The sequence below is a fragment of the Struthio camelus genome, chromosome Z (assembly GCF_040807025.1).
Source record: "Struthio camelus isolate bStrCam1 chromosome Z, bStrCam1.hap1, whole genome shotgun sequence".
Lineage (NCBI taxonomy): Eukaryota > Metazoa > Chordata > Aves > Struthioniformes > Struthionidae > Struthio > Struthio camelus.
Genome location: NC_090982.1, coordinates 7,762,170 through 7,788,094, shown reverse-complemented (window position 1 = coordinate 7,788,094; position 25,925 = coordinate 7,762,170). Strand labels below are relative to the sequence as shown.

The 25,925-nt window shown below is 40.3% G+C and overlaps 1 protein-coding gene across 10 annotated transcripts in view; it reads right to left on the bottom strand.

Moving 5' to 3' along the window:
• ELAVL2 (ELAV like RNA binding protein 2) overlaps window positions 1-25,925 on the bottom strand; it is a 92,931-nt gene that overhangs the window by 9,257 nt on the left and 57,749 nt on the right. For all 10 annotated transcript variants that reach the window (XM_009686776.2, XM_068928517.1, XM_009686777.2 and 7 more), the window contains 2 exons: window positions 18,532-18,635; window positions 838-991 (listed from right to left, as the gene is read on the bottom strand). In XM_009686776.2, the coding sequence (XP_009685071.1) occupies window positions 838-991; window positions 18,532-18,635 (258 nt within the window). The remainder of the gene's footprint in view (window positions 1-837; window positions 992-18,531; window positions 18,636-25,925) is intronic.

Below are 25,925 nucleotides of genomic sequence, written 5' to 3'. Positions count from 1 at the left end.
CTGCTTTCCCTCTCCCCTGCCCCCAGTTTTTTTTTTTAGTGGGATAGGAATTCTTGTTTCCATGCCTCAACTCCTTCACGTTTTAGGAACTCGATAATTCTGTGCTGAGCTAGCAGTTTTGATCATTTATTTTTGTAAGATGAGTGCTGGACACAGGTAAGGAAACAAATCATAAAGCTCCTGAATTTCAAAACCAGCCACTGAGCTATCATAAATATACAACAAAAAGACGTGTATTACTGTCCAGCTCTGGCCAGTTTCAGTCAGATACTACAATAGGGCAAATAAAGAACAAAATAACCCTAGTAGGTTAAGGCACTACTAATCACAGAATTTATCTGCTCCTGAGGAGCAAAAAGGTTCATATTTTTCAGCATGCCCATGGTTGATACGGCAACCTGGAAAACAGTCTTAGCAGCAATTACCAGCCTGGGTGTTTTGTAATCCTAGCCTCAGAGAGCCAGCTGTGGATTCCTGCATAAAGGTTTACTTTGTAAAAAAATTGTTTAATAGCATTTCATAAGGAGCATAGGGACTATTTTCACACAGCAGCTTGGAAAGGAAGATTATAGCAGCTGTAAATTTATTACAAGCCGTGAAACAGGCTTTAAACCTGCACCTTCAGGGTGGAAATGACTCAGGCTGGCTCAGTATGCGCCACAATCTATTTTTGTCCATGCATATTTATGAACAATTCCAGCAGAAAACTTCATTTTCTGGCCCATATACACCTTCCCCTCTTTTTTAGGCTGGTAATTTAAGAAATATTTCACCTTCTAATACGACAATCTTGCCTCTAAGAATGCATGAAAGAGAAACGCAGAACTGCCTACTTACCCGTGACTTGGTCAACTAGAATACGAGAAGTAATAATGCGTCCATATTGGGAAAAGAGCTGCTCCAGTTCTTTTTGGGTCATTGTTTTTGGAAGTCCGCTGACATACAAGTTTGCATCTCTGATAGAAGCTGAACTTGGTCGTGCATATGAAACCTTCAGAAGAGGAAAGTTAAAGAAAAAATACATACACACAAGAATCAGCCTCTATCCTCAAAAGGGTTGAAATGAAGCAGTACCTCCTGAGACACTGAAATGTTTAAGGTAGGCCAGGGAAGTTACCTTGCAAAGCCAGGAATATGTTTTTGGTGTCGATTTCTGTAAGAACACTAAAGGAATACAGCATAGATCATACAGGAGAAGTTGACTACATCAACTCAGATGTAGAACTCTCCTTCATTAAAGGAGAAAAGCAAGGTACACACTCCAGTAAGTCTTGATAGAGAGAAAGCCTTCTTTTTCCAGCTATTTTAAGATTAAAAAGAAGGATTCAGGGATCTAAGGCAACTTTCCTTTTGCTTACCATTAAAAACACAAGGGATAAAGATTTCACTTTGGTATCAAGATCATGAACACAAAGACAATTGCACCCTTTGTAAATGTTTAGCTCAATATCAAATGAAACAACCATCCGTAAGAGTCAGGACAAGATAAACTGCTAAATATCAATCATTTATGCAGCCTTAAGGACAAGGGATTGAAGCGGGATTGCAGCATGCACTTCTGCTGCACAGAAGCTTGCTCTTTTCTGCAACAGTGAGGTTCACAACCACACACTGAATAGCAGTGAAAGTTCCCCAGGTCCCTTTGGGCTGAAGTTTTGACCTGCTTCATAAAGCACTGCTCAAAGACATTTTACTACCTTCACAAAGGCAAGGACAAAATTAGAGTCTTCAAGCCTTAAACACGTGCTGCAAAAACAGCATGTTGAGAAGAGTTCAGTATCTCCCACTGAAGCCTATACAAGTGAACTACCTTTATTACAGGAAAGATATTGGAACCTGAAGTCCACGTATACAGAACACGATAGGCCAAAATAATTTGGCACTTTCACTGTGCCAAAAGTATAGTTAAAAAGGAGCTCCGAGATGTCACCTGATTTATCCCCATTCCTTTCAAGGCAGGATCAGCTGCCTCTGGGCAACTGGAACTTAATTTTCTTAGGACTAGACCTTTTGGTTGATCATTTAGCAGTTATTTATTTTCAAACTCTCTCCCCTTCTTGGCTCTGCAGGCCTAGCCGACTCCAAGACTCCTGTAGAGACTAAATGAAAACTGCAACAGAAATGGAGAGCTTAGCGCTCCAGGTGATTACATCAGTAGTACCCCGAACGCTGCTCTGATATTCAGTCGTTTTTCATGAAGACTTTGTGCAAGGTATCTTCTAAAGCTGGCTAAACAGGACTGACCTACAAAACTTCTGACTGTCCAACATAAAAAAAACTATCCTGTGTAAAATACTGAGCTGCATGGCCTTGCTCTAGCATGAGAGCCACGTGAAAGCTGAAGGGTTGTGTTCAAAATTCTTGTCTTCTGGTCCCCCCCCCAAAACGGGCAGCTGCAAATGACGTCACCCTTTTCCCCTGCATTTACTTCCTAAATTTTTTATAAGGATGTGCTGGTTTAATTAGGTCAGAAAAGCTGTCAGTGCCCCGTTCTACAGAGCAGGAATAACACAGAACTTTCCAGTTTCCTACAGCTCGAAACAACTCCAATAAAGCCGCATCGTTAAGTGCAATTTACTCTCCAGTGGAGATCAGCCCACTGAATGCTAAAGATTATTCAGCCTTGTTTGTTCCACAGCCCCCTCTCCCTTCTCTATATCTGAATATGCACGAGGGAATTGACTACTGAAGAGATGATAATAACTACCACCAGCAAGATGCCAGCAAGAAAGCCACAAACCTTTCTTTCAGCAAAAATGCATTCAGTGGCTCTGACGCAAACAAAACAAAATAAGACTAATGGCCTCTGGGCATAGGAATCTGTGTAACCCTCAACAAATCTTTTCACCTCCGTTTTCCATGTCACAGGGAGCTTATCTGTAATTCTGACATATCCACTAACAATCTTTTAAGTTAAGTTTTTTCCTCTTCAAATCTTCTTCTCCCCACCCACACCTCAAGGGGCAGAGTAAACAGAAAATATATCCTTGTAAACTAGCTGGGAATCAATAATTGAAGTTTATGTTTTCAGTTGATTCTTGTCAACCAAGAACTTTAGCAAAGAATGTTCTCTATCAAAAGTCAATATACGATTATTCCTAGAAAATAATGTAAACTACTTATTTTGCTAGAGGCAGATTCACACAACAAAAAAAACGTTCAAGCTATACACACCTGTAACCTGCTGCAGGAAGCTTCTCCAATGCTACCAAAACTATAGTAGCTATTTTACAGCATTATATATTATAATGTACCCATACACTACTCAGAATTTCTCTCTGAACTACAGCAGTGATAGAATCTTGTAAAGTATTGGAAGCAAGACACAGGAGAATAGATGTTTCAGCTTATGAGAGCAACAGCGATCTTCCTGCATAGGATGTACCTGATTCCCTAGAGCCTTTCACAAGGCAGAGAAGAAAGTTAACGAGTTCTTCGGGAAAGGTAAAATTATTCCTAATAGATAATTCTGATTTCTTAAAAATCGCTTGAGTAGATTCACTACTCTGAAATCCTAATCTCATCAGCAACATCAGCTGTTTCGGAGGAGGAAAGGAAAGGAGAGATCCTACTGTTATCTCATCTTGCTGTTTTTGCTTAATCAACCATGACCTCTGTTTAGATGAGTATCTGCAAAGTCAAGGACACTGTACAAGTGGAACTACAGAAATAAAGATAAGGGGAAAGCATGATCTTGCAATTAAGACAAGAACAACAGGAATCGCCCTTCAATTGCCAGCTTTAAAGCAGATTTTGACACAGCTGCATCAAGTGGCCAGGACTGACCATCAAGTGGAAAAAGAAAAACAGTGACTTATCTTTAATAAGAAAAAGAAAGCTGTGTGACTGCAGCTTACAGAAATGAAATATCATTTCTCTAATGAGAAACTCCAATAAACTAATTTTTGCCCAAGAGAAGGGGATATTGTGGACCTATTTTTAATAATAGCTTAAAATTCTGATGGATATCTGCTTACTAAGCAGTTTCCTAAGCATGCGTATACGTCTAAGTGCTCAGAACAAAAGTTGCTGAACATAGGACTTGCAAACTGCTTCCAAACGAATGGTGGTGGGGGAGAACTTATGTGAAAAGATACCTGAAGGCCTCCCTAAACTACTAAGCAATACTTTAGGGTGCTGCTGTTTTCCCAGTCTCCAAACTGGAGTTCGCTTTAGAAGCGGTTCTACAGATGTAGATGTTTTGCTTAGAAAATGGAGCTACTGAATCTATCTAGTGCAGTAGTGGGACCCTCCATCCAACTGCTCACTGGTTACTGGTCAAAGACAATCTGATTCACCACATTAGAATAAAACTGAGGAGGGAGCAGATAAATGTGAGCAGAGAGAGATACATGTTCTTTATAAAGGCAGAAAGTTGCATAGAAGGAAGTCTAGCAAAGAAAAGCGTAAGCCAGATAGTGACCTGTAGGGCATTACTTAATAGTGAACACTTACTTTCCTGTTCAGTGCTACTAAAATAGTCTGGAAGCAAGTAAGTACAGTTCAGATGGCCTGTCTGATCAGCAGTTCAAGGTCAGCAGTGAATGGAATTAAATTAAAATTCAGTCTTATTACTTGTAGACAAGCCAGCCAAAGCCTTCCTGTTAATTAACAAAACCCTGTTAAGCAAGGCCCTGATGCTATAAGTCTTATGAATGAAGCTACTGGAACAGCTTTATAGGTCTGGAAACCATGCTGATGTCCCCAGTACAGCTGCATCTCTTGCTCACCATCTCCAGTGAGGATATATACTAACATCAGACGCTAAATCTGCCTCCGCCCATTCCTTCATCTCTTTCTCCACCACCTTCCTTTAGCACTTTGCTGAGCAACAGGGCACAAACTATCAACAGGTTGTTCAATATTATCAGTCTGGGGAGGACAGGTAGTTGAGGAATGACAAGAGGCACCTGTGGTTCCTTCTAGGTGTTCTTCTTCAGGAAGAGACAAAGCCTGGGGATTAGCTACCTGCAGAGAAAACAATCCTTTCTATATTGCCTTTCAAGGGAAAAGGCACCCGTCTTCCTCAGAAAGCAAACTCCCCAGAGTGGCAAAGAACAGATTGTTCATATAATCCATTGGAGAGGCAGCGTCCTTCCCTGCAGGAGTGGTGGGCTGGCCTAGGAGCCACATCACCATGCTGAGGGCATGCAGGAGAGGCAGAGCAGGCTGTATAGCATCAGGGAAGATGAAAAAAGAAACAAACTAGATCCTCTCCCAGACCCTGCAGAAAGGAGCACCTCAGCCCCCAAGAGCACAACAGGAGGGGCAGTGGGAGTCTCTGCTTGCTGTGTTTCAGCTGGGGACTCCTGCAATGTTGGGGAGAGGGAGGATAGTGACTTCAGGCAGCAGTAGGATAGCTCCTTCTCCACCCACAGGTTCAGCACCCTGGCAGCAGAGACAGGAGAAAACCCTGATAAGAGTCAGAGCTGCCAAGCCTGAGCCATGAGACAACGTCAGTAGTGGTGGGAGACCCCTTGCTGCGGGGACAGAGGCCCCATCAGCCAACCTGGCCTGCTGTCTGGGCAGGGGGATTGCTGCTTGCGTGGTGTTCAGGTCCAGGATGCTATGGAGAGACTGCTGATGAGGTTTTTCCAGCCCTCAGACTATTACTTCCCTCTTGGGCTCTAATGACACTGCTGGGGAGACTTGGAGAGTATTAGGAGTGACTGCATGACTCTGGGATGAGGGCCAAGGGCACGGGTGTCCAGGTGGAGCCCCGTTGATCCTACTGCTGATGGGAAAGGGCTTAAGAAATGGACAGATCCTACAGGTCAATGACTGGTTTCACAGCTGGTGTCAGCAGCAGGGATTTGGCTTTTATGACCATGCAACCTTCTCTGAGGATCAAAGACTACTTGGAAGAGATGGGATCCTTATTGAGGCAAAAGCATCTTTGCTGACAGGCAGGCCAAAGTGGTAAGGAGGGCTTTCAATTAGGAACAACAGGGGAGGGAGATGACAATGCACAGTCAAGTGAGGAAACGATGCCTGGTTTGACATAGAAAGGATGCAGGCTGATGTGGACACAAAGGATGACATGATCAGGGCTGGAAGGGAACCACCTCATGTATATGTAGAAAAAGGGAGTGCTTACAGGACAGTATAATAAGGAAAACTCTCCTACCTTCTCCAGGAAGCGAGCAGGACTGGGTGTCCCCTGCAGTGCCTATGCACTAATGTACACAGCATGGGGAACAAACAGGAAGAATTAGAGATCTGTGCAAGTTAGAGATAGGATTTCACTGGCATCACTGAGATGTGGTGGGTCATGTAGCACAGGACTGAAGTGCTACAATGGATGGATACAAGCTGTTTAGGAAGGACAGGCTGGGAAAGTGAGGGGGGATTGCCATTTATGTGGGGGAGCTGCAGGGATGTGTGGAGCCCTGCCTGAGGACTGGTAAGGCGCCATCTGAGAGCTGGTCAAGATTAGAGGGCAGATCAGTATGGGCTACAGTGAAGTACATGTCTGCTATAAACTGCCTGATCAAGAAGAAGATGAGGCCTTCTTCAGACAACTGAAAGAAGCCTCACACTCACAGGCTGTGGTGCTCCTGGAGGACTTGAGCCATGCCAGTATCTGCTGGAGGGTCAACGCAACATGGCATGAATAATCCAGGAGGTTTCTGGAACGTATTGATGAAGGATGCATAGCCCAGTGAAGAGCTATAAAGCTGATTAAGGGACTGCAGCATCTGACATACAAGAAGAGACAGACAGCTGGACTGTTTAGCCTCAAAAAGAGAAGGCTCAGGGGGATCTTATCAGACTTGTCAGAGTACCTGATAGGAGGATGCAAGGAACCAGTCATCTCAGTAGTGCCTAGTGACAGGACAAGAGGCAACGAGCACATATGGAAACACAGGAAATTCTACTTGAAAATAAGAAATCATTTTTTCTCTGCAAAGGTGATGAAACGCTGGAAAAGGTTGCCCAGAGAGCTTCTCTTAATATCCCTAGAGATATACAAAACCAACTGGACAAGGCCCTCAGCAACACTGTCCTGCAAAAGGGAATTCATACCCCCAGACACATGCTGTCACTCATTGACAAACTAACTCTCCCAGTCCCTTCCACCACAGAAAGCACTTCTTAGTTTAGATAAAGTGCACTAAAGAACCCAGATCTGCCAAGATACCTACTCTAACTTTTCTTATATTCAGTTAAATACACAGGAATTCTTTCATGGTGGCTAGTGATGTCTATTGCTCATGTGTTGGCTGGTAATACATATTTGGAACAGAGCTTGACATGGAAGTCAAGGCCCCAGCTGAACGCAACTTAAAGGAAAAAAGTTCTCATGAGTAAATATAACCATTACAAGTTCACTTTCAGTATCATTCTCCTTAAATTATTGAAATATTTTAACCAAGGTATTTTTCACAACTAAGAACATATATCAATGGCAAATAGATTACCCAATGCGGAAAGCACCTCAGGGACTACTCCAGTCCCTGACTGATGCATGCCACAACCTGTGTACACTAGGCACAGGAACTATGGCATATATCAGACAAATCAGTATTCAGCATTAATATCCAGACACTATCTTTAGTATCTTACAATTCATAAGCACAAGAAGTCCTGGCTGGGAAGAGAAACTAACACAATTCAAGGAACTTCAAAAACCTAACATAACTGAAGTTTAATCTTTTTCTGGCAAAATACTTCTATTTCTACTGATCTGCTTGTCATATCTACTGATCTGTGATTAACACAAGTCAGCATCAAAGACAAACTATCATGAAAGCACAAAATGTTACTGGCATAAAGAGGACTAATTCTCATGGAAAAGAGCATATTTTTGTGTCGACTATAAGGTTTCTCATAACTATTGATGTAAAAACCCAGCTATTTCACTTATACAAATATAAGGCAGAGAATCTCCAGATTCATCTTCCTACCTATATCCTGCCAGTTTGTTAGTTCAGTAATTATTTGGCTATAGTTCTAAATTCAGTCTTCTCATGCAACATATATATGCACTGAATTAACTAACAGCTGTGCTAGAGTATTACTTCCACAGCTACTTCAACAGGTGAATATTTAATAACTAAACATTAAGGTTATGCAATGTCAAAACCATTAAGCACAGAACATAAGTCAAGAAGCAGCCAGAAAGCTTACACTTTTAAATATTTAACAATGATGTACGCTGTACAACACTGAACACCGTTTCTCTGGAGACACCAATTCAAAAGGAAGTTTTACTGGAATTTTCCATTATACTGTTTGCTCTTTGCGGTTGGTAGAAAAGACATTGGCTTCTAGAAGTGAAAATATTAAAACATCAAATCCAGGTATTTTTGCAGTTTTAATATTTCAGCTCTTAACTCCACAACAAACTGACTTAATTTTCGAGTCAGAACTGTGAAAGCTATCAGGTTAAACAAAAAAAGTTCCAGAAAAGAATAAAGAGACCCAGTCCCTACAAACGAATGTTTATCATGAAAATGAAAATTTATCAGTTCTTTACCACCTAATACCGCCTTTATGGCCATCTCATTACTGTACTTCCACCCTTTTACCACATCGCTTATTAATAGTACAGAGGGCAAGTAGGTTGCTTATATTACTTGCAAGAACTTTTAAAAGGTTGAAGTACAGTATTATATATGCATATATAAATTATATATATACACACACACTATTAAAATAAATCCCACAGCCCTCTAATTGGCTTTCTTGCAATTTATTAAGAAGTATCAAAAATCAGGATTTCAATAAAATGCTCACATTCAATTACTTCCGGTGCAGTCTTTCAGCCTAGAACACTGTTTGCTTCATCACGGAGAACATCCAACTGTTCTTTTTAATGCAACTATTTCAGTTAAAAAGATTGAACAAAACAAAAACCCAAAGAAACTACAATCCAGACTGTTCAGACAAAAATAAAACAGGGGTTAAACATTTCTGCAAGCCGGGCAGATGTTTTGACTCCTCTTAGGCAGTGTGATAAAGAGACAAAGATACTTCTTTGTAAATGTTCTCAGAGACCATTGTACCAGGCAAGTATTAACTTACACTAAAATTAGCATGTGAGAGGCCAGGACTCAAGAACTATTCTCAATTTTATTTACAATAGCAAGATGCTTCAGCACCGAGCAGAGACTGAGCCTGGTCTCGGCTGTCACCAGCTAGCGACAACCCATCTAAAACAGGAGCGTGCATTGCTGCATATCCACCCAAAGTTCACTTTCCACCCTGCTCAAACAGCAGAGATTGTTCCAGACACACAGAAAGCTCGGAGACCGGCCTTTTCAATATGCACCTTGTTAAACACATACATACGGTTCGGAGCGTCTTCAACGCACCAGCCTTTGTGTCTGCCTGCAAAGCATAAACTAGAAATATAACCGACTTCCTCCTGCAAAGGCAGTTTAGACTTAACCCTGCAAAACTACAGACAAAACAGCTTCACCCATGCGTCGAAGTGAAATTAATAAAACGGCCCATACCCAATAGAGACTCTGCCTGCGTAAGTCAGCATTGCAGCGGATCACTTGCCAATAAGAAAAAAAAAAAAAAAAGGGGGACACAGAAATAACAGCCCTCTGGGGCTGCCATCTGAATACTTTCTGCTATTTTAGTTCACGGCTCATAAAGAGCAGCAGGTCTGACAGCTATAACCAACCCCCGAGACACAGGCCTAGGTAGGTTAAGTTACGGGATCCCAAGTCCACTCTGCGTCCAGCCCGGCTCTAAGGACGAGTCGGATGACCTGCCGCTTCTACTCCGCCGTGAAACGGCTGCCGCTAGGACTGGCCACAGAAGAGTAACTGGTGCTTTTCTTCCACGGTCAGCAACTATAAGTCACACATAGGAACATGGCTCATCATTGTGCCGATACGGGAACTTTTTCTGCCAGGGCTATGCAGAAGAGAATATATATTGAGAAAAAGTGCATGTGCATAAAAGGGAAGTGCAAAGTTCAGAATTATCTCAGATATCGCAAAGCGGTAATTACATCAATCACTAAACGCACCCTTGACAAAGGATCTCCCCTAACACATATTCAGGGAGAGCTATAGTGACCAAGATAGCTCTTTCTGTGCCCAAATCAACAGCCAAACTAAAAAAAAGTGAAGCTCCACTTCTCCTTTACGAATTTCTTATGTAAGCAGGCCTAAAATATGATGTTCAGAGTGATTTGACAGGTGTACTAGTTTACATGAGCATGACTAAGCCAACATAGGAGTATCTATATTTTAAAATAAGTTCTTCCTTTGAACCGGAATAATTCCTTCTAGAAAATATAAATTTGCCAAAGAGCTGTAAGCTAAATATACCACACTGCACCTAAGACTCACAAACGCATACCCGACATGTTTATAGAGTGAGGGAAAAAACAACCCAAGGGTATGTTTCTCAAGGCTAAGGAATGACCTCCACAATTAGTTTTCATTGACGTATCTGAGGCTTCCAATAATTGTGGAGTTAGTTACTGGATGCAGAATACCAGGGATATGAGCACTGAAGCTCTGCGGCAGAGACAGCCTATAACCTTTCAGTTACCAAAAGATTTTGTACTTTCATCTCCTCCGGCCACCTGGTGAGATTCTCTATTTGACTCTTGTCATTTGGGAAACAAGAACTTGTACTAGCCACCCTGCAAGGCAGCCCTTGCTTGGCAGACCCCACTTCCCAGCCAACAGCAGATCAGAAGCCCTAGCCCCACGGCAGAGCTAGGAAACCAGGTTGGCCGCTCAGGCAATTCAGCTCAGCATGAAAATCTATTTGAAAGTCTGGTTTCAACTCTGGCTCCAAGTCCCAGCTCAACCTTTTTGATCCATTCCTTTGAGCTCTGAGACTTCCTCAGAATCACGCATACTTCAGTCATTATTAAAGCAGAGACAACAAGCAAGTTCAGCACCGAAAAATCAAAAGCTTTAAGAACTCTGGTCCTTCTTAAGACCACAAACAGGTCTTATCTGGATGAGTAGAAAGACTGAAGGCTTAGGATAGCAGCAAGACCTTAGAGAATCAGACTCCAAGAAGATGAGAAAGCCCCAATCAAATCCTCAAGATGAAATATTTTCAAGATAGAGCAGGGATTCTTTAGACTGGGGAGTGTTTCTTCACAATACTGTTTCCCAGATGATCTTGAAACGAAGCACAGAAATACTTCTTCATGAAGCCAAGATCTTTTTATTCATGCTGAACACCTACTATCTAAAGCACCTGAGCTCTTATGTTGACACAAGACTGCAGTCTTGTCTCATTAAATCATTAACTGATGTTCCCCACTATCACTAAGCCAGCCATTAAGATAGGAATTCTGTAATAAAATATGGCCAATTCTTATCACTAGACAGTAGCAATACTGATCCAGAGTAGTACCAAAGAGAAAAAAAGACTGTCTTCTGTAGGCTAATTCACCACACAGAGCAATATCATGCATGATCAGAACCACTGTTTCAATACAGACGACTTTTTTTTAAATTGTCTTCCCCTCCTCCCTCTTCCTCCACCTTCCCTCCTAAATCCATGCTGATTCCTAGATAGATGCGGGCCCTTTGCTTTGCATTCAAGGAGCCTTGGTTCTGGCTGAACCTCATATGCTTGGATAACACTGTTATCTGAGAGAGCCATGTTTCATTTGGAAAATAACTACTCACAATGATGGAAACTGACGTAGAGGGAGGGATGTCCTTACAGGATTACAGGCATCATACTCCATTTAACAGTTCCCAGCTGCTAAACCAGCTGAGGATATAAATTCCTTCTGTAGTTTTCTTACAGTCTAGAGAAAACTGGCCACTGTTTGCCAGGTTTCTGATAAGGTTGTTTGCAAGCAATGCAAGGCTTCTCTGGGTGGCAGGAGTGCTTCAACTAGAGCTGCAGGCCTGCTCTTTGTGAATTTCAGTAGCCATCATGAAATAATCTTTTGTTCTGCAATTCTTCAGAGGAAAATGGCTTTATAAAAAGAAAGAATGTAACAAAATTCTTCCAACTTACGAAAGAATTTTCCACAAGCAACTATTTCAAAGGTACTTCAGGCAAGACTGACAAAAATGGGACTCAGCAAACAAGAAGATATCAAGGTGATCTTCCACTGAAGTAATGCACCATGTTGATGTCTTGTATGTTTATGCAGTTCTACCAGTTCCTTGAAAATATTCACTTGAAATGTTAGTGACAAGTTAATAACAAAGAACTATCTGCTATTTCTTCAAGATCTTCATATAGTTGAAAGAAAAGAGACAAGAATCTTAAAATATGAGAACCCTCAAGTATTTAACATTTTTCATGAACTGACTAGACTTTGAAAAAGTACACTATAGGATCTTTACAGATTGTTCACAGCACCAGATTAGGAAATATTCTGATAACAGAGAAAAAGCTTTCTAAACTCATTTAGTAACATCTTGGAGATGATACTATAATTTGGTATGCCATTTCATCTCCAGTTGGCCGCTTTGGTGCCTAGCTCTTGATTGTATCCTGCCTTTCTTTACTGCATTCAAGTCCTAAATATTTCCCACCGTGTCAGCATTCTCTAATCAGTCTTCTTCCAGAAAGAATTTGCACTTAAGATTATGATTCAGAGGAAGAAGGTCCAGAGTCTTCCTTAGACTCTACTTGCATACCGTTGGAAGAAGGTGGTCATAGTAACAAACTGCTGCTGTATCAAAGAGTTACCAAATATAGGTTTTCCTAAGACTTGGTCTGAAGTGGAGATGAGATCCAAACTACCATTTAGTGAACGGAAGCAAATGTAATTAGCATCTAATGTTAACAGCAGAAACAGATTAGAAATGCTGCTAAAGTCAAGAACAGAACCAGAGGTTTTCCCAGAAGCGCTCAGGACACTACAACTTTTACTTACACAAATAGAATTTTAGCATGCTATTCAGGAGAAAGTGGACAATTAGGTTTACTGACCTCTTTATACACTGAGACAGGTAATGAGAATTGTACACTACAATAACAGAACAGTAAATCTGCTGACTGCCTTTCCTTTAAAAGCACTGTAACAGAGAAATAGTTTAAAATCTGCAGTGATGTCTATATAATTGTTTGCTTATAAGCAAGGAATACTTAAATCTCCTAGAATTTAAGTACTAAGCAGAGGTTAAGAAACTTGAGGAGATGTGGTCCCCAATCCCCATCCTTCTTGAGTTTGGAACAAAGCCATTTTCCCCACTTACCCCACGCCCTGACAGTCCATCAAAGTTCGTCCTCCATACTTTGTTCTTCTCATTTGAAGAATACTCCTTTCCTGCTCAAACACTGAATATCAGTGTTATAAATTTCAGACATACCCAGTACTAAGAAATATGCAATTTCATACTTCATAGGACAAGAGTACACAGGACAATATCCATGCTCTCCACAGGAGAAAGCTGCAATCCAGAACAACAAAATCTTGAAACACAGGATCCCTGGTTTAGTTCCATTTTTGGAGTCAAAGAGAAGAACACGTTCAAGTGTCATCCCTTCCTCTGAGGGAAACAAGTTTACTTTAACTTCTCCACGTTTCTGTTCAGAGAGCTGCTAAGGAGAGAGAGACAGGCAATCAGATTCCTTGGGTCTCTCCCACATTAATCATTCACTTACAGAAACGCATGAAGCACATGTGCAATAATGCCACTTGCGGTTTTCTCTTCTCCAGAAGATTTTACAACTTATGAAACCTTTCAGTAAAAAGTATTTACAGCAGGAATAATTAGATATTGACTCTGGGCATCCCTTAAGTTGTCAAAAAAAAAATTGGAAAGCCACTAGCTTAACAGAGGTCTATCAATTTCTCTCAAGACTTGCGTAATTGCAAAAATAAGCAGCTATATTTTACAATAATAAAAGCACTCTTACAAAGAAAATGAATATTGGAATTAAAGAAAAAAACCCAGATGGATTTCTATGCTTGGCATTTGCAGTATCTGAGACATGCAAAAAACCGTATCCTACTTAAAGGACTCTCCATAGCTTGGGGATGGCAGAGGATATGAATGTATGTTATTGGTCCCAGTAATAGGCAGCTTTTCGGGGTTTTGGGGGGGGTAGGGGGAGGGGATGGAAGGGTTATTTAGAGCTTGGCTCTTGAGCCATGCTCAAAGTGTTCCCTTAGCCCTATAGAGCAGCATTTGCCCATTCCAGTGACTCTATTTCTGGGTAGGAAACTCCGCATGCAGGCTCCAAAAGGACCATACAGCTCTGCTGAGGGTTGTGGCAGCAAGTCTGCTCAGCACGGTTTTGGAGAACTGCATTCGTTCAAAGGACACATGCCCCGGGGGAAGTGGAGACACAGACCCCCGGTGTGAGAAAACCGGATCAGCTGCAACACAGCACATTAAGGACCTGAACAGAAAACAAGCTGTGCAGTTGCTCATGGAGGGATTAGAACATTTTAAAATTCAGCCTGACAGTCTGCTTTATTTTCCTCAAAGTGATTAGGCATTATGGAGCAATCACGTGGCTTTAATACGGTTTACAGAAAGTGACAGCAGTATGCATTCATAAGTGAATCTTCCTCTCAATATTGTTCTGCAATCTGAAAAATACTTAACCAGCTCAAGCTGGCTGGTTAAGTAACATTCAGAGTCTGAAGGGATTTAAGCCTCAGTGAAGAACAAGTTTCACCTGGAGGTGAAAAAGTGTGTGTGGGGTGAGGAGAGAGTTTAAAATGGAAATGCTGTCAAAGCTTAACTATAACATAGCTAAAAAGACTGTATAATTACCATTTATGTAACTCCTGAAGAAGTTAAGGGAAAAAACACCTTTACCTTTGTTCCAAGACAAATTGTTCTGCTGCTTCAGATCTGCTAGAGCATTTCAATTTTATCTTGAGAATACAGTCCTGAGGTATTTAATTACCCTGTCAAGACCACTAAATGGTCTGGCACCTTGCTCTCTCCCTGTCTCTGCTGGTTGATAACATCAATAAAATTCAGTAGGTTTAATTAAATCTCCAAATAGGATCCCTTTTTGCCATTCACTAGATCAATGCTCTTTACTGCTAGAAGAGCAAAACAGAAGTGGTGAGGAGGACTTCTTTCTCACCTTCACTTGTCCCTGGATTCTAATGGGCTTTTTACACAATCCATATATAACTCACTGTTCCCCAGGGACATCAGTCAATGAAAAACACCCTATTAAAAATTACGTTGCCAAAATTTTTTGCTACAAACACAAGGGTACAGAAAGAAGGAGTAATTTCAAGATAACCTTTACCTGTTGCATTAGTTTAGGAAACAGGCTAGCATGTTAACCTCTTCAGCATTTTCAAGAGCACTGTCATAGGTTCATAAAGGTAGAGGTCTTGAGCAGTTAAGTTACAGTACAACTCCTTTAAATAAATCCTACTGCAAAGCTAAGTAAAGCTTCACAGCATCAAGTGAAAGTAAGCTGCATAATGCCAAGTTTCAGGAACATCCTTTCTCAGAATGTATTAATGAAACTTGTGGCACCTCCCTCCCTTCAAGTTTCTCCTTACCCAACTGCACACTTTTTGGCACTACTAATGCTGACAAAGCAGTATTTGCTGTTCTACTGAAATCATGACTGTTTTCGTTACACAACCTTCTACAGCAGGGCAGTTAAGTGATAATTATGGCAAAGCAGGATATCTTTGCAGTGTAGCCAAAAATTTGTCAAATAAACTTTCTGCCAACTTCCTGCTAGAATAACATTACATGTTAAGCCTTATTCTTTTTAATATATGCAAAGCTAGGAAGGAGTGGGAAGAAAACCCACAGATTTAATACTTCAGATAAAATATTTCTTAAATCTCTATTCATATGACAGGTGATAATTACCCATGTAAACACTCTAACAGTCCAAAGAATTTCAAAGACAAGGAAACATTACTAAATACGACTCTTAAGAAGCACTAACTGGGTAAAGATTGGTTAGCCAGTCAATGCTATCTTAATAAAGGGCAATTTCTAGACCTTTATCCAGGACTACCAACTGTAAGTTGGCTTTGCAAAGGTCCTGGTGCAGAAAGCTCAGAAAGGACGCTCCACCCCAGGTGTTTGTTTGCAACAAAGGCCCAAGACATCAACCTCACCTCTGCTCAGTCTAGCTTCAGGATTGACCTGAGGAATATGCTAATCAGAAAGGGCTTCACAGGAGGCCGGGTATTTCTGTTGGGTGACAGTTGAAGGTAAATGCTCCCAATTAACCGTATTTCAAGTAACTGCCACACTTCTGATACACAAACGCCTCAGTCTCAAAAGAGATTAGGGATGCCCCAGCCTCCAGCAGCGTGGGAGGAGGTAAAAACAGCTTCTTCTAACACCTGCCTTGGGAGAACCTGCAGTTACTGAAACATTACCAGAAATGGGAAAAGAGGAAGAGAGGAGAAGGGAAAAACCTGTGTTGCTCCCAAGTCATGCATGCATGCTAACACTGAAAGCTGCTGCTGAAGTTAGCTAGAACTGAACACTTAACCAAAAATGAACATTTGAGCTGAACAAGCAGCAGTCACAGATTTTCTACCTAGACAATGATTTACTTATTTCGGTGAAGATGTTATCATTTTGGCTTATGGCATAAAATCCCTATATATATATATATATATGTATATGTATGTTTGTCGGTAGACAGATAGCTGTAGATGCACGCACACACATTTCTAAATATATGTGCACATGCATGCACATATATAATGAGAAAGGAAAAGCAACTGTGTCATCTTCTATACCCATCCACTCAATCTTCACTTCCCCTCAATCTCTTTTTCAAAAATCAATTTTTATTTGTAGAATTACTGTGCCTTTTCGCATTATTTCTTAGCAAAGTGAAGAAGCATTATTAATTCATATACTGGGAGCATAAACCAACACACTAACCACCAACTTAGGGGATTATTTTGATTTGGGAGGCCTGGTTAGATTCTCTATATGTAGCATTTTCTTCTTTTTGTGTCTGGCTATTTAACCCCTAGAACTTTCAGCTTATCACCCCCTGACAGCAGCTTTTTCTTTCTTTTTTTTTTAAAATTTGTGCCAACACCACATTAAACGCCAGGACACAATGTACTTGCAACATTACTAAAGCACAATTCCACTTCCCATGACACAAAAGACAATAGCTTCAGAAACTACATGCTCTTTTGGAGAGTTAAACGACTTCCCCAGTTTTTCTCAGGAAGAGTCTGCCCATGGCAAAGAGTCTACTAGAGGCACACAGGAAGCTTTTTGCAACTACACATCTATCAATGTCTTCCATCCATTGCTATTGCGAGTAGTGATTCAGCCTTTGATAAACAGCAGTATTTATAAGTTTCAAATAACGTACTGCATTTTAAGTCTTACAAACTCAGAACTGTTAGGGCATTTTAATCATAACCACTGCCATCTTTAAAAATGATTCTGAGATAGAAGTAAAGGGAGTCGAGGCTGCTTAAGATCACACCCTTGCAGAAACAAGCTTTATCTTACAGCTCACGTTTGACTCCACTCAGGGTGCAGTCACCATCCAAGTCACTAGCCAGTCACTAGCATTATCACGCTGTTTAATGTGGAAGAGTGGACCAGTGGGCTCATGTGATGCCTTCAGGCACTAACACCTCTGAATCACGTTCAAAAGCCAGCTTTCCCTGAAAGATTTTATTTCATCTCCTCTCCTGAGATTACAGAGCCCAGACAATTGCTCGGAGGAATGAGTTGTCACTCTTCTGACAATAATTGTTTAAAAGAGCATTTCAAAGCGCATCTTAATAAAATGAACCTTGAAATAGGCATCTAAATCCAGATGCTAATTTAAAAGCCATTTCCCCACCACCATAACGCAGGTAATGAATTTGGAGAAACTTTAAGCTAGTTTGCCTGCAAGAAGAAAATGTACTTGGGGCAGAGCAAGAAGAGGCAGTTGATAAAAAGCATTAACTTAGAGATTGCTTCTGCTGTTAGAAATTTTTTCTGCCTAATTAAATTTAGGAAAAGAGGTGAAGGGGTGACAACATACACTAAATGAAAAACCAGAAATCCCAAGCACTAGAGTCGAACAGACATATGAACCCTAGAAACAAAACAAAAGAACCCATAACCCTAGGACTCCAGCAATTCATGATTCTTTGTGGCCAAACTAGTTACTTTAAAAAAACCTTAAAACGAAGTATGCTGAAAATAAGCCGCCACCACCACCATGAAACAAGGAAAACGCTAAAAAGCGATTCATATCATGTTAAGTAAAAAAGAAGCAAACAGTGCAATCTCTTCAGACTTACAGAAATGCACCACTGCATGTAATCATGCATGTAACATACAATCTATTTCTCAGTTAAAACAGATCAAGCTTACACCCAAAGTGTTAACAAATTGAGTGTATAAAAATCTAACTTCTCTATAGCTAACCACAAGTCTTCAATATAACCAGAATCTAATTCTGTAAATTTAAATAAAGCCTGTTTAAAGCTAAGGACCAACTAACAATCTGTTCCACAGTGAAGAGAGCAAGCCTATACAACCAACATGAGAGGAATGCTTAAATTCCACTTGGAAAGGGGAAACGAATCACGCCTCTGATCATCAAGAAATCAAGACATTTCAGTTCCTTTAACACATAATCATCTCTACTTACTTTTATTGTTTTAGTTTGAAGTCTCAATCCATTCAGCGTGTTGATAGCTTTTTCAGCATCCTTGGGATCCACATAGTTCACAAAGCCATATCCCAAGCTCTGTCCTGATTAAAAAGGGAAGTAAAGTGATCATTAGCACTGCAGTGCTACACAGCAGATAAAGATGTTTAAAATGTATATGGATACATTGAGCAAAAACTGCTTATATTAAAAACAGTATTTACTTCATTTATTAAAGTTTCAAAGGATCCTAATTTTTCCAGCAACATTAGTATTTTTATCTAGTTTTTCCTCTGTTCCTGTGGACTGCCCTAGGGTTCAACCCCTAAACAACTACAGCCGATTTAATGAAGGACTTCACGTTTAGGAGAAATATGTTCAAGAGTTTGTTATGATTAGTTAGAGACTAGAGGAAGTGAAATATCTTCAGGGTTTAAAAATACACACCCACATACATATCGCTTGCTTAGTTCTGAGCTTCCACACCTGACTGTATAAAGTCTAATGGCAAAATTCTGTAATACTGCTTTAAAACACACATACCTCAGGATCACAAGTCTGATTTCTAAGCCAAAAGTTATCTTTGAGGCTGGACATTTTTACAGATATTTATTCATACTCTAAGTACAGAACCTCACAGTAAGGATTTTAAAAGGTCATTTTATTCCTACATTCGAGGTAACAGCCACAAGTGACTGGACATTACCTAAATATCTTCAGAACAAAGATGCACCATTTTCAGGTTCTTGTAGCATCTGTTAATCAGATCAGATGGCCATAAAGTATTTTTAATTACTTCTTACTGAATTACTGCATACTTCTAACAGTATTTTTGGTGGTGGTGTTATCAGTCATCTCCTAAACAGGAACATATTTCAGCCAAAAACATTAAAGGAAATAGCTTTTTCAGAGATTTTGATTTCTTTTAAGATGTTTCCACCACTATGGTGACTATTTCCGATGACGACGACTTCCACTCCTCTGTTCACATGATCTATTTTTCACATAATAAAAACAGCTAGATCATTCCAGGCAAAGAACAGATACCCAACAGCTAGAAGGCTGCTGCTTATAACCAGTTGTTCTGGAGAGACTTTAACATTAAACTCAGAGAGGAACATAAAAAGTAGGAAGTTGCACAAATACAATCCAGTAATTTATCGAAGACAAGCTTGAACTAATTGATTTGTGTTTCTTCTGTGATTCAGGCAAAAAAGTTTTACTGTGAGAATGGCTGAACACTGAATCTAGTTGCCCAGAGAGGCTGTGAAGTCTCCATCCTTGGAGATATTGAAAACCTACCTGGGTACAGTCCCGTGCAATGTGCTCTAGGTGACCCTGCTTGAGCAGCGGGGGTTGGACCAGATGATCTCCAGAGGTCCCTTCCAACCCCAACTATTATATGTTTTATTTAATTTTATGCCATTGTAAAAACCAAAAAATTCAGGTCTGACATCCAAAGGCCTTCTTACATATTTGAAGAGGCTAGAAAAGGTGAACCTTAAAAAAAAAAACTTAAATGATTGAAATTTTGCCTACAGACATATGCAGCGTTTTAACTACATGTTATCAGTAATTCCAAGTCAAAAATCACTTTCTTCACAGAAGCATATGAGAAGAAATATGAAGTTTGGCTCTGTACAAGGAATATAAATACTTTTTCATCAAAGTCAGAGTTGATATCAAGCATTCTTTTTGGAATCAACTGCTTGAAGAACCACTTCAAGAATCTTCCTGCCACTGTTAGAGGAAGGTGCTTGTTTAGGTGGCATACCAGTTCGAACTGCAAAAGGCTGAGTTTCAAAGAATATGAGAAAACATTTCACAAAAAGCAGCTGAAGTGTAGAATTCAGATGACCCATCAGATGTCCCAATCATTTTAAAGCATCATGTCAGATAACTAGCGGGATTTTTTCTTATTGTGGGAATATACTGAGTGGCAAGTAATCGGAAGCTCCATTCTTCCAAGTGTTTCACTGCCCCGGATTGGGCTTCAGTCCAAATCTATGTTAAAACTATAGTGGCTGCACAAGCCAGGGAGAAGTTGCTGGAATGTTTTTTTCAGATAGAGGAAGAGCAGCATTTTCTATTCCACATACACTCTACTAATCAAATAAAATTAAACATACCTGGCTAATATAATTCAAACTGGTCTCCTGTGCAGCTTTTCTCTTCCTCAGTGTCTAAACACTTTTGCTTTCCAAAAAGAGATCAACTTAAGGGAAACTAGACACATTTAACCAAATCAGCCACCACCCACTGAGAATATTTTTAAAAAAGCAGCTTATTTAATAATTCTATCACTCATGTTGTATGTTGCACAAAGCCAAAAACTAAAGTAAATACTGACAGAAACAGCCTGGGAATTTTGTTCCATCTGTGCCTCTTCCACACCAGCTAACTTCACACACTGAAAGACAGAAATCACCTGTGATTATCACAAGCTTGCTTTCAACTCTAGAAATACATTCAAAGTGGACATTTGTCACGGAGTCCACAAGGGGTGAAGGCGGAAGGTAGAAAGGAGGCCTATATTTGCCCAAAAAGTAAATAGTCATCAGATATAAATGTATATTAAGATGTAGCTTAGCCTCCTGCTACCTTAAGACCCAGTCAGCCACATCTAGTTCTTGCCTCAGCTCTTTGTGCTTAATGACTCTTCAGTTTTGAAACCTTCCAACCTCCAAACCATCTACCCTGGGGCTCTGTTTTTCCTGCTATATGTTTAGATCTTCCTCGAGTTCAGCCTTTCGAGATCTTTAGCATTTTGACCTACTCCTCCCGAACACAGAGGAGAGACTGCACACACCTGCTGCATACTCCAGAACTCAGCGCCACGAACAGTGCTAAATTTAGTTTATCCTAAAGAAAGGAGCGATCGTTTCCTCTTTTTATGAGCTATTACTTGCACCAGGGAGAAGAGAACACTCTCGCTGCCTTCAAGGAGAAGGCTCTGCCCGTTTGCAGAAGCGTCCATCACTGCACACGTTATATATTCAGATTGTCTCAGTTAAGCTTACTACCCTCAGTTTTTTCTTGCGCGCATTTCACAGCACTGTATCCATGTAAGGCATATCTACATGCTACCTGCCACTGGATTTTCCCCCTGGCCTGGGGGAAACTATGAATATTAGGCCATGTGGCATAGAATCTAGAAACCAGTTGCCTAAATCCTTGAGATTACCTGAAGTGGCAAAATCCAAAATAGTGAGTAGAGAGAAAAAAATACAAACATACAACACAACAAAAACATAAACCTAGTAAATATAACAGAAAACCTCAAAAACGGGGCTTCTTATCAGATATTGTCACCTGTACCACCCCAAACCAAACATGCAGGAAGATAGCCATACAGAGCATTAGTTATGAGGAAAACAGGACAGACGAAGACCTCCAGAGTGTTCTGGACTGGGTCAGAAACTTCATCTCTGCTCAATTATACTATAGCCTCTATCATCAGTTACTAAAGCCAATAACCAAGCACTATCACAGCAGCCACGGTTATGCCCACAAATACCGACAGAAGTTGCTTTTATCATTACCCCATTAGATAATAAGAAAAAACAGTCTGACAACTTGAATTTTGCTGTAAAGTCTGATAACAAAAAATAAAACACAAGAGAACTGCATCTAACATGCCTATGTAATACAAACAGTGAATGAGTTAAGTTTGTGATGTGAAAGTTCATATTCAGTAATTACATTCTGTGTTTCCTCCAAGCAGCATTTGTCACTGAGTAAAATTCAAACATACGTGGCAAAAACTCCTCTTAGACCGGGGAGTCTTTTGGAACTAGGCTTGCTATACTCATCACTAGGCAGTGAATCACATACTCATGCTGAGTATTATGTATGTGGCTTACCATAAAACCCATGAACTGGTAAAGAAAGGCACATACACACTTTAATAGAAGAAATTGTTCCACTTGTGTTTCAAGTTTTATGAGCTTTATAAAGCCCACTTGACCCTCAGATATGATGATGCAAATTAAATGGTAATTTATTAGATAATGCCAAGGTACTTTTTGGCATTGTAGTCAAAATGAAATGGACTTTTGAGAGAAGTGGGTCAAAAACTATTACAAACCAAATTTGATTCTAATTAGTCTTTGAAGTCTTGGACAACTTAGAGACTGAGTGGACTGCATGCTAGACAAATAAGCACTGAGTAACTTAATATTAAATGGGAGAAGCAAGTAAAGAACACTTAATCCTTCAATATTTAGGAAAGGGGAGTAGACAGACTTTTTACAGGCACCAGTTAAACTTCAACTAAAAAGAAGGAATGAAATAGATAGGAAGGTACAGCCATGGTCACAGTATACTTGCATTTACTGTTGCACCTCAAAACTGTTGCATCGTCTTTTTTTGCTTTAAGCAAATTCAAACCCCATTTTACAACAGTTACAAAAGGAACTATCACCATGAACGGAAATGAACTAGTCCCTTCCTGCTCAAGCTGTTTCACAAATGCTTGTTGTGAAGTAAGCCTACTTATACGGCACATACAGGTATAAAAGCCTGAAGAAAATCCTTTGCTAAGCAATGCTCAATAGGAATGCCGCAGCAGGATCCACAGAAAAAGCTGTCACTTCACTGTTCTCCATTCTTAATGTTTTAAAGTAACAACAGTATTCCTGAAAGCAGAGTAGAGACTTTTTAATATAATTAGAAAAATAAAGAAAAACCACACATCTACATCTTTATCTTTCTCCATCTTAAGAGAAAGGAAAAAAAAAAACAGGTTTCTGAATAGGAATAACTGCACTCCAGAGAATATCTTTAACTTAACTAAAAAGGATTCCTTGGTTGCTTCCAGCAACTGCTTCAACATTTCTAAGGAGAGAGGATTATAACAGAGTAGATCTAAGGTGTGCTGCACTCGAGAACTGAATTTTAAAAGTAAAGCTCATGAGAGGACTTAGGTTAGGCTACTGGAGATGTGACTCTGGAATGAAGGAATGGCAAAAGAGATCAGGAAACCTAACTGGTTGTTTAGCAAAGTCTAAGCCAAGCCTAGTTCTTCCTTGGATAACTCAGGACTGTGGGATACAAAATGCATTACTACACTGAACTGAATTTCCATGAAGCGCAGCTGTTTACACCATTTAATAAAGGCTTCTGTTGAATTACTGAAGTGCTCAAAAATAATTGCAAACCAGGTGCTCACCTCACTTAGCCACAGCTAATTACTTAGTTCTCTCATTAATTCGGGGAAGAACAGGAGATCCAGAGACACAAGGCAATTTTGTCCTACTACTGTTACTATCCAAATTATTTATAAGGGAGCAATAAGCAAGAGATAGGTGGTTACGCTAAAGAACAAAAAAGAACGTCGAAGCTGTCTGAAGGTTCTGAGGCATCTACTACCTGGAAAAGTCCTCTTCTGAAAGAAGGTTTCACGCATGAAACACTTGGTCATGTCAAACAGCCATGGTGTCCCAAGGCACTTCCAGTTCTGGGTTAGGAAACTGTTCAGTTACTGAGCCCTGGATAGGAAAGCTAACAGCATATTAACATGCAAGAGTACAGATCAACAGGTCGCCATTTTTCTTGCAGCTTACTATAATGCAAAGGTTTCACTGAAATTCCCCTTTTATCTTAAATACAGCTCATCTCCTCCAGTGGGAATTTGACATTGTTTGTTTCTTGCACTACTACCATTCTGTGCATGTGCAACTTTTTGCTATGAATTTATAAGACATTCTAAATAATATAGGAGAATTCTTTTCCAAATGAAGTGTCTGTAGTCCAAAAGTTGGCATCATTTTCTCTATTATTTATCTACCGACAGATAATCCTAAGGGCTAGGCTGTCAGAGTAATTGCTTGTCCAACATTTATGCCACTACAGGAGCAAGGACAGCACCTGCAAATAACAGGGAACAATTAAAGACAAGCACAGGATAACATGATCAAGCTTTATTCTCCCTAAGTAAGCCAATCATTTCTATCTCTTGGAGTATCTCATTGGTATCAAATCATTTCTGCTGCTTTTTCCAAGTTTCCCGTTTCTCAGTGATATCCAGAACTTATTTCCTAACATTAATTCAGCTATAGTGGAATCTAAGAAAAGCTAAAAAGACATACCATCAAGAGCCTGGCTTCTTCTGGCCAACAAACCTGCATCAGTATTCTACTGTTACGTTGAAGAGCGTTGTGTAAACAACTGAACCCTGACATTTAGCCTAACTGCACCACCCCAGCAATTTAGAGATGTTCTGTAGCTTCACCTTTCAATTTCCCTTGGAAACGGCCTCCATCAACTTTTCTTTTGAGGAAAAGTGTACTCAACCTTCATTTCCTTCCTTTTGCTCCATGGAAGCAGCTACAGCAGCCATAGACAGTGGCCGATCAGGAACCTGTCTTCTAAAATTTTGTTTAATGTAACTGTCACATAAAAGAGCTAAACTCTTCCATGCTGCACCTGCACAAAAAAAATCAGACAGGGAAGGACAAGAGTCTTCAGATCATGCAGCCTCCTTGAAGGACAAGTTAAAGAAGAGACCCTCTCCCTTTGTTATGACTACTGTACCCATATACCTGGAAAACAGGTGCAAGTAAACAAAAAAAAAAAGAAAAAACACAGCAAGTAGGGCTGAAGCGCTTAACAACAGGAGACAACTTCTGTAAGTAAACAGATGTAGGAACGTCACTACTGGGTAGCTGCTGCCTTCTGCAGGTCAAAGGAGGACAGTCTATTTTATAACAGCTCTGGGAGCAGGACATGGCTGTAAAGTGCTTTTGTTGCTTTTTCAACCCGAGAACCACCACTTAAGAGGGAACGTACCTCTGAACCCTACAGGCATCTCAGAACTAAGCATATTATCTCAGACACAAGCAAAGGCATCAGCTTCAAAGGTCTTTACTCAATGCTACTGGGCTGAAAACATTGTAGCGGGCAGTGCAGTCATCTGAACTATGGAGTTCTGTTAAAAGTTTGTCTAAAAGCACTCAAGTGTCATTTACAGTCTCCATTACACCTTATAAGAACGGCTTCAAAGGTAGACAAGCACGAGCTTTAATTTCACAGATGTTAAGTGGGTCCTTGCAAAGCTATTCCTTCTGAAATATAGCTAGAGCCCTACTACACAGGAAAGGTCCCTAGGATGTTATAAACACACAGTGAACTCGAGTGCTGTGTTTTTAGTGGTCATGTAGTATTTTATCACTCTTGGGGGAAAAAAAAAAAATTCCTATAGTCTTCTGCCTGGTAACAAGATTACAGAGCTAACGTTACACCAATATAGGACCTGTTTATCTTCTCTTCCTGAAATCTCCTGCTGCTGTCCTGTTGCCTACTGAATCCACGTTCTCATGGCTCTCCCATCAAAGCAGATACTGCTGAAGACAGTTTTTGCCACAGTGCATGATTATGAGAAGCTTGACTTCCCA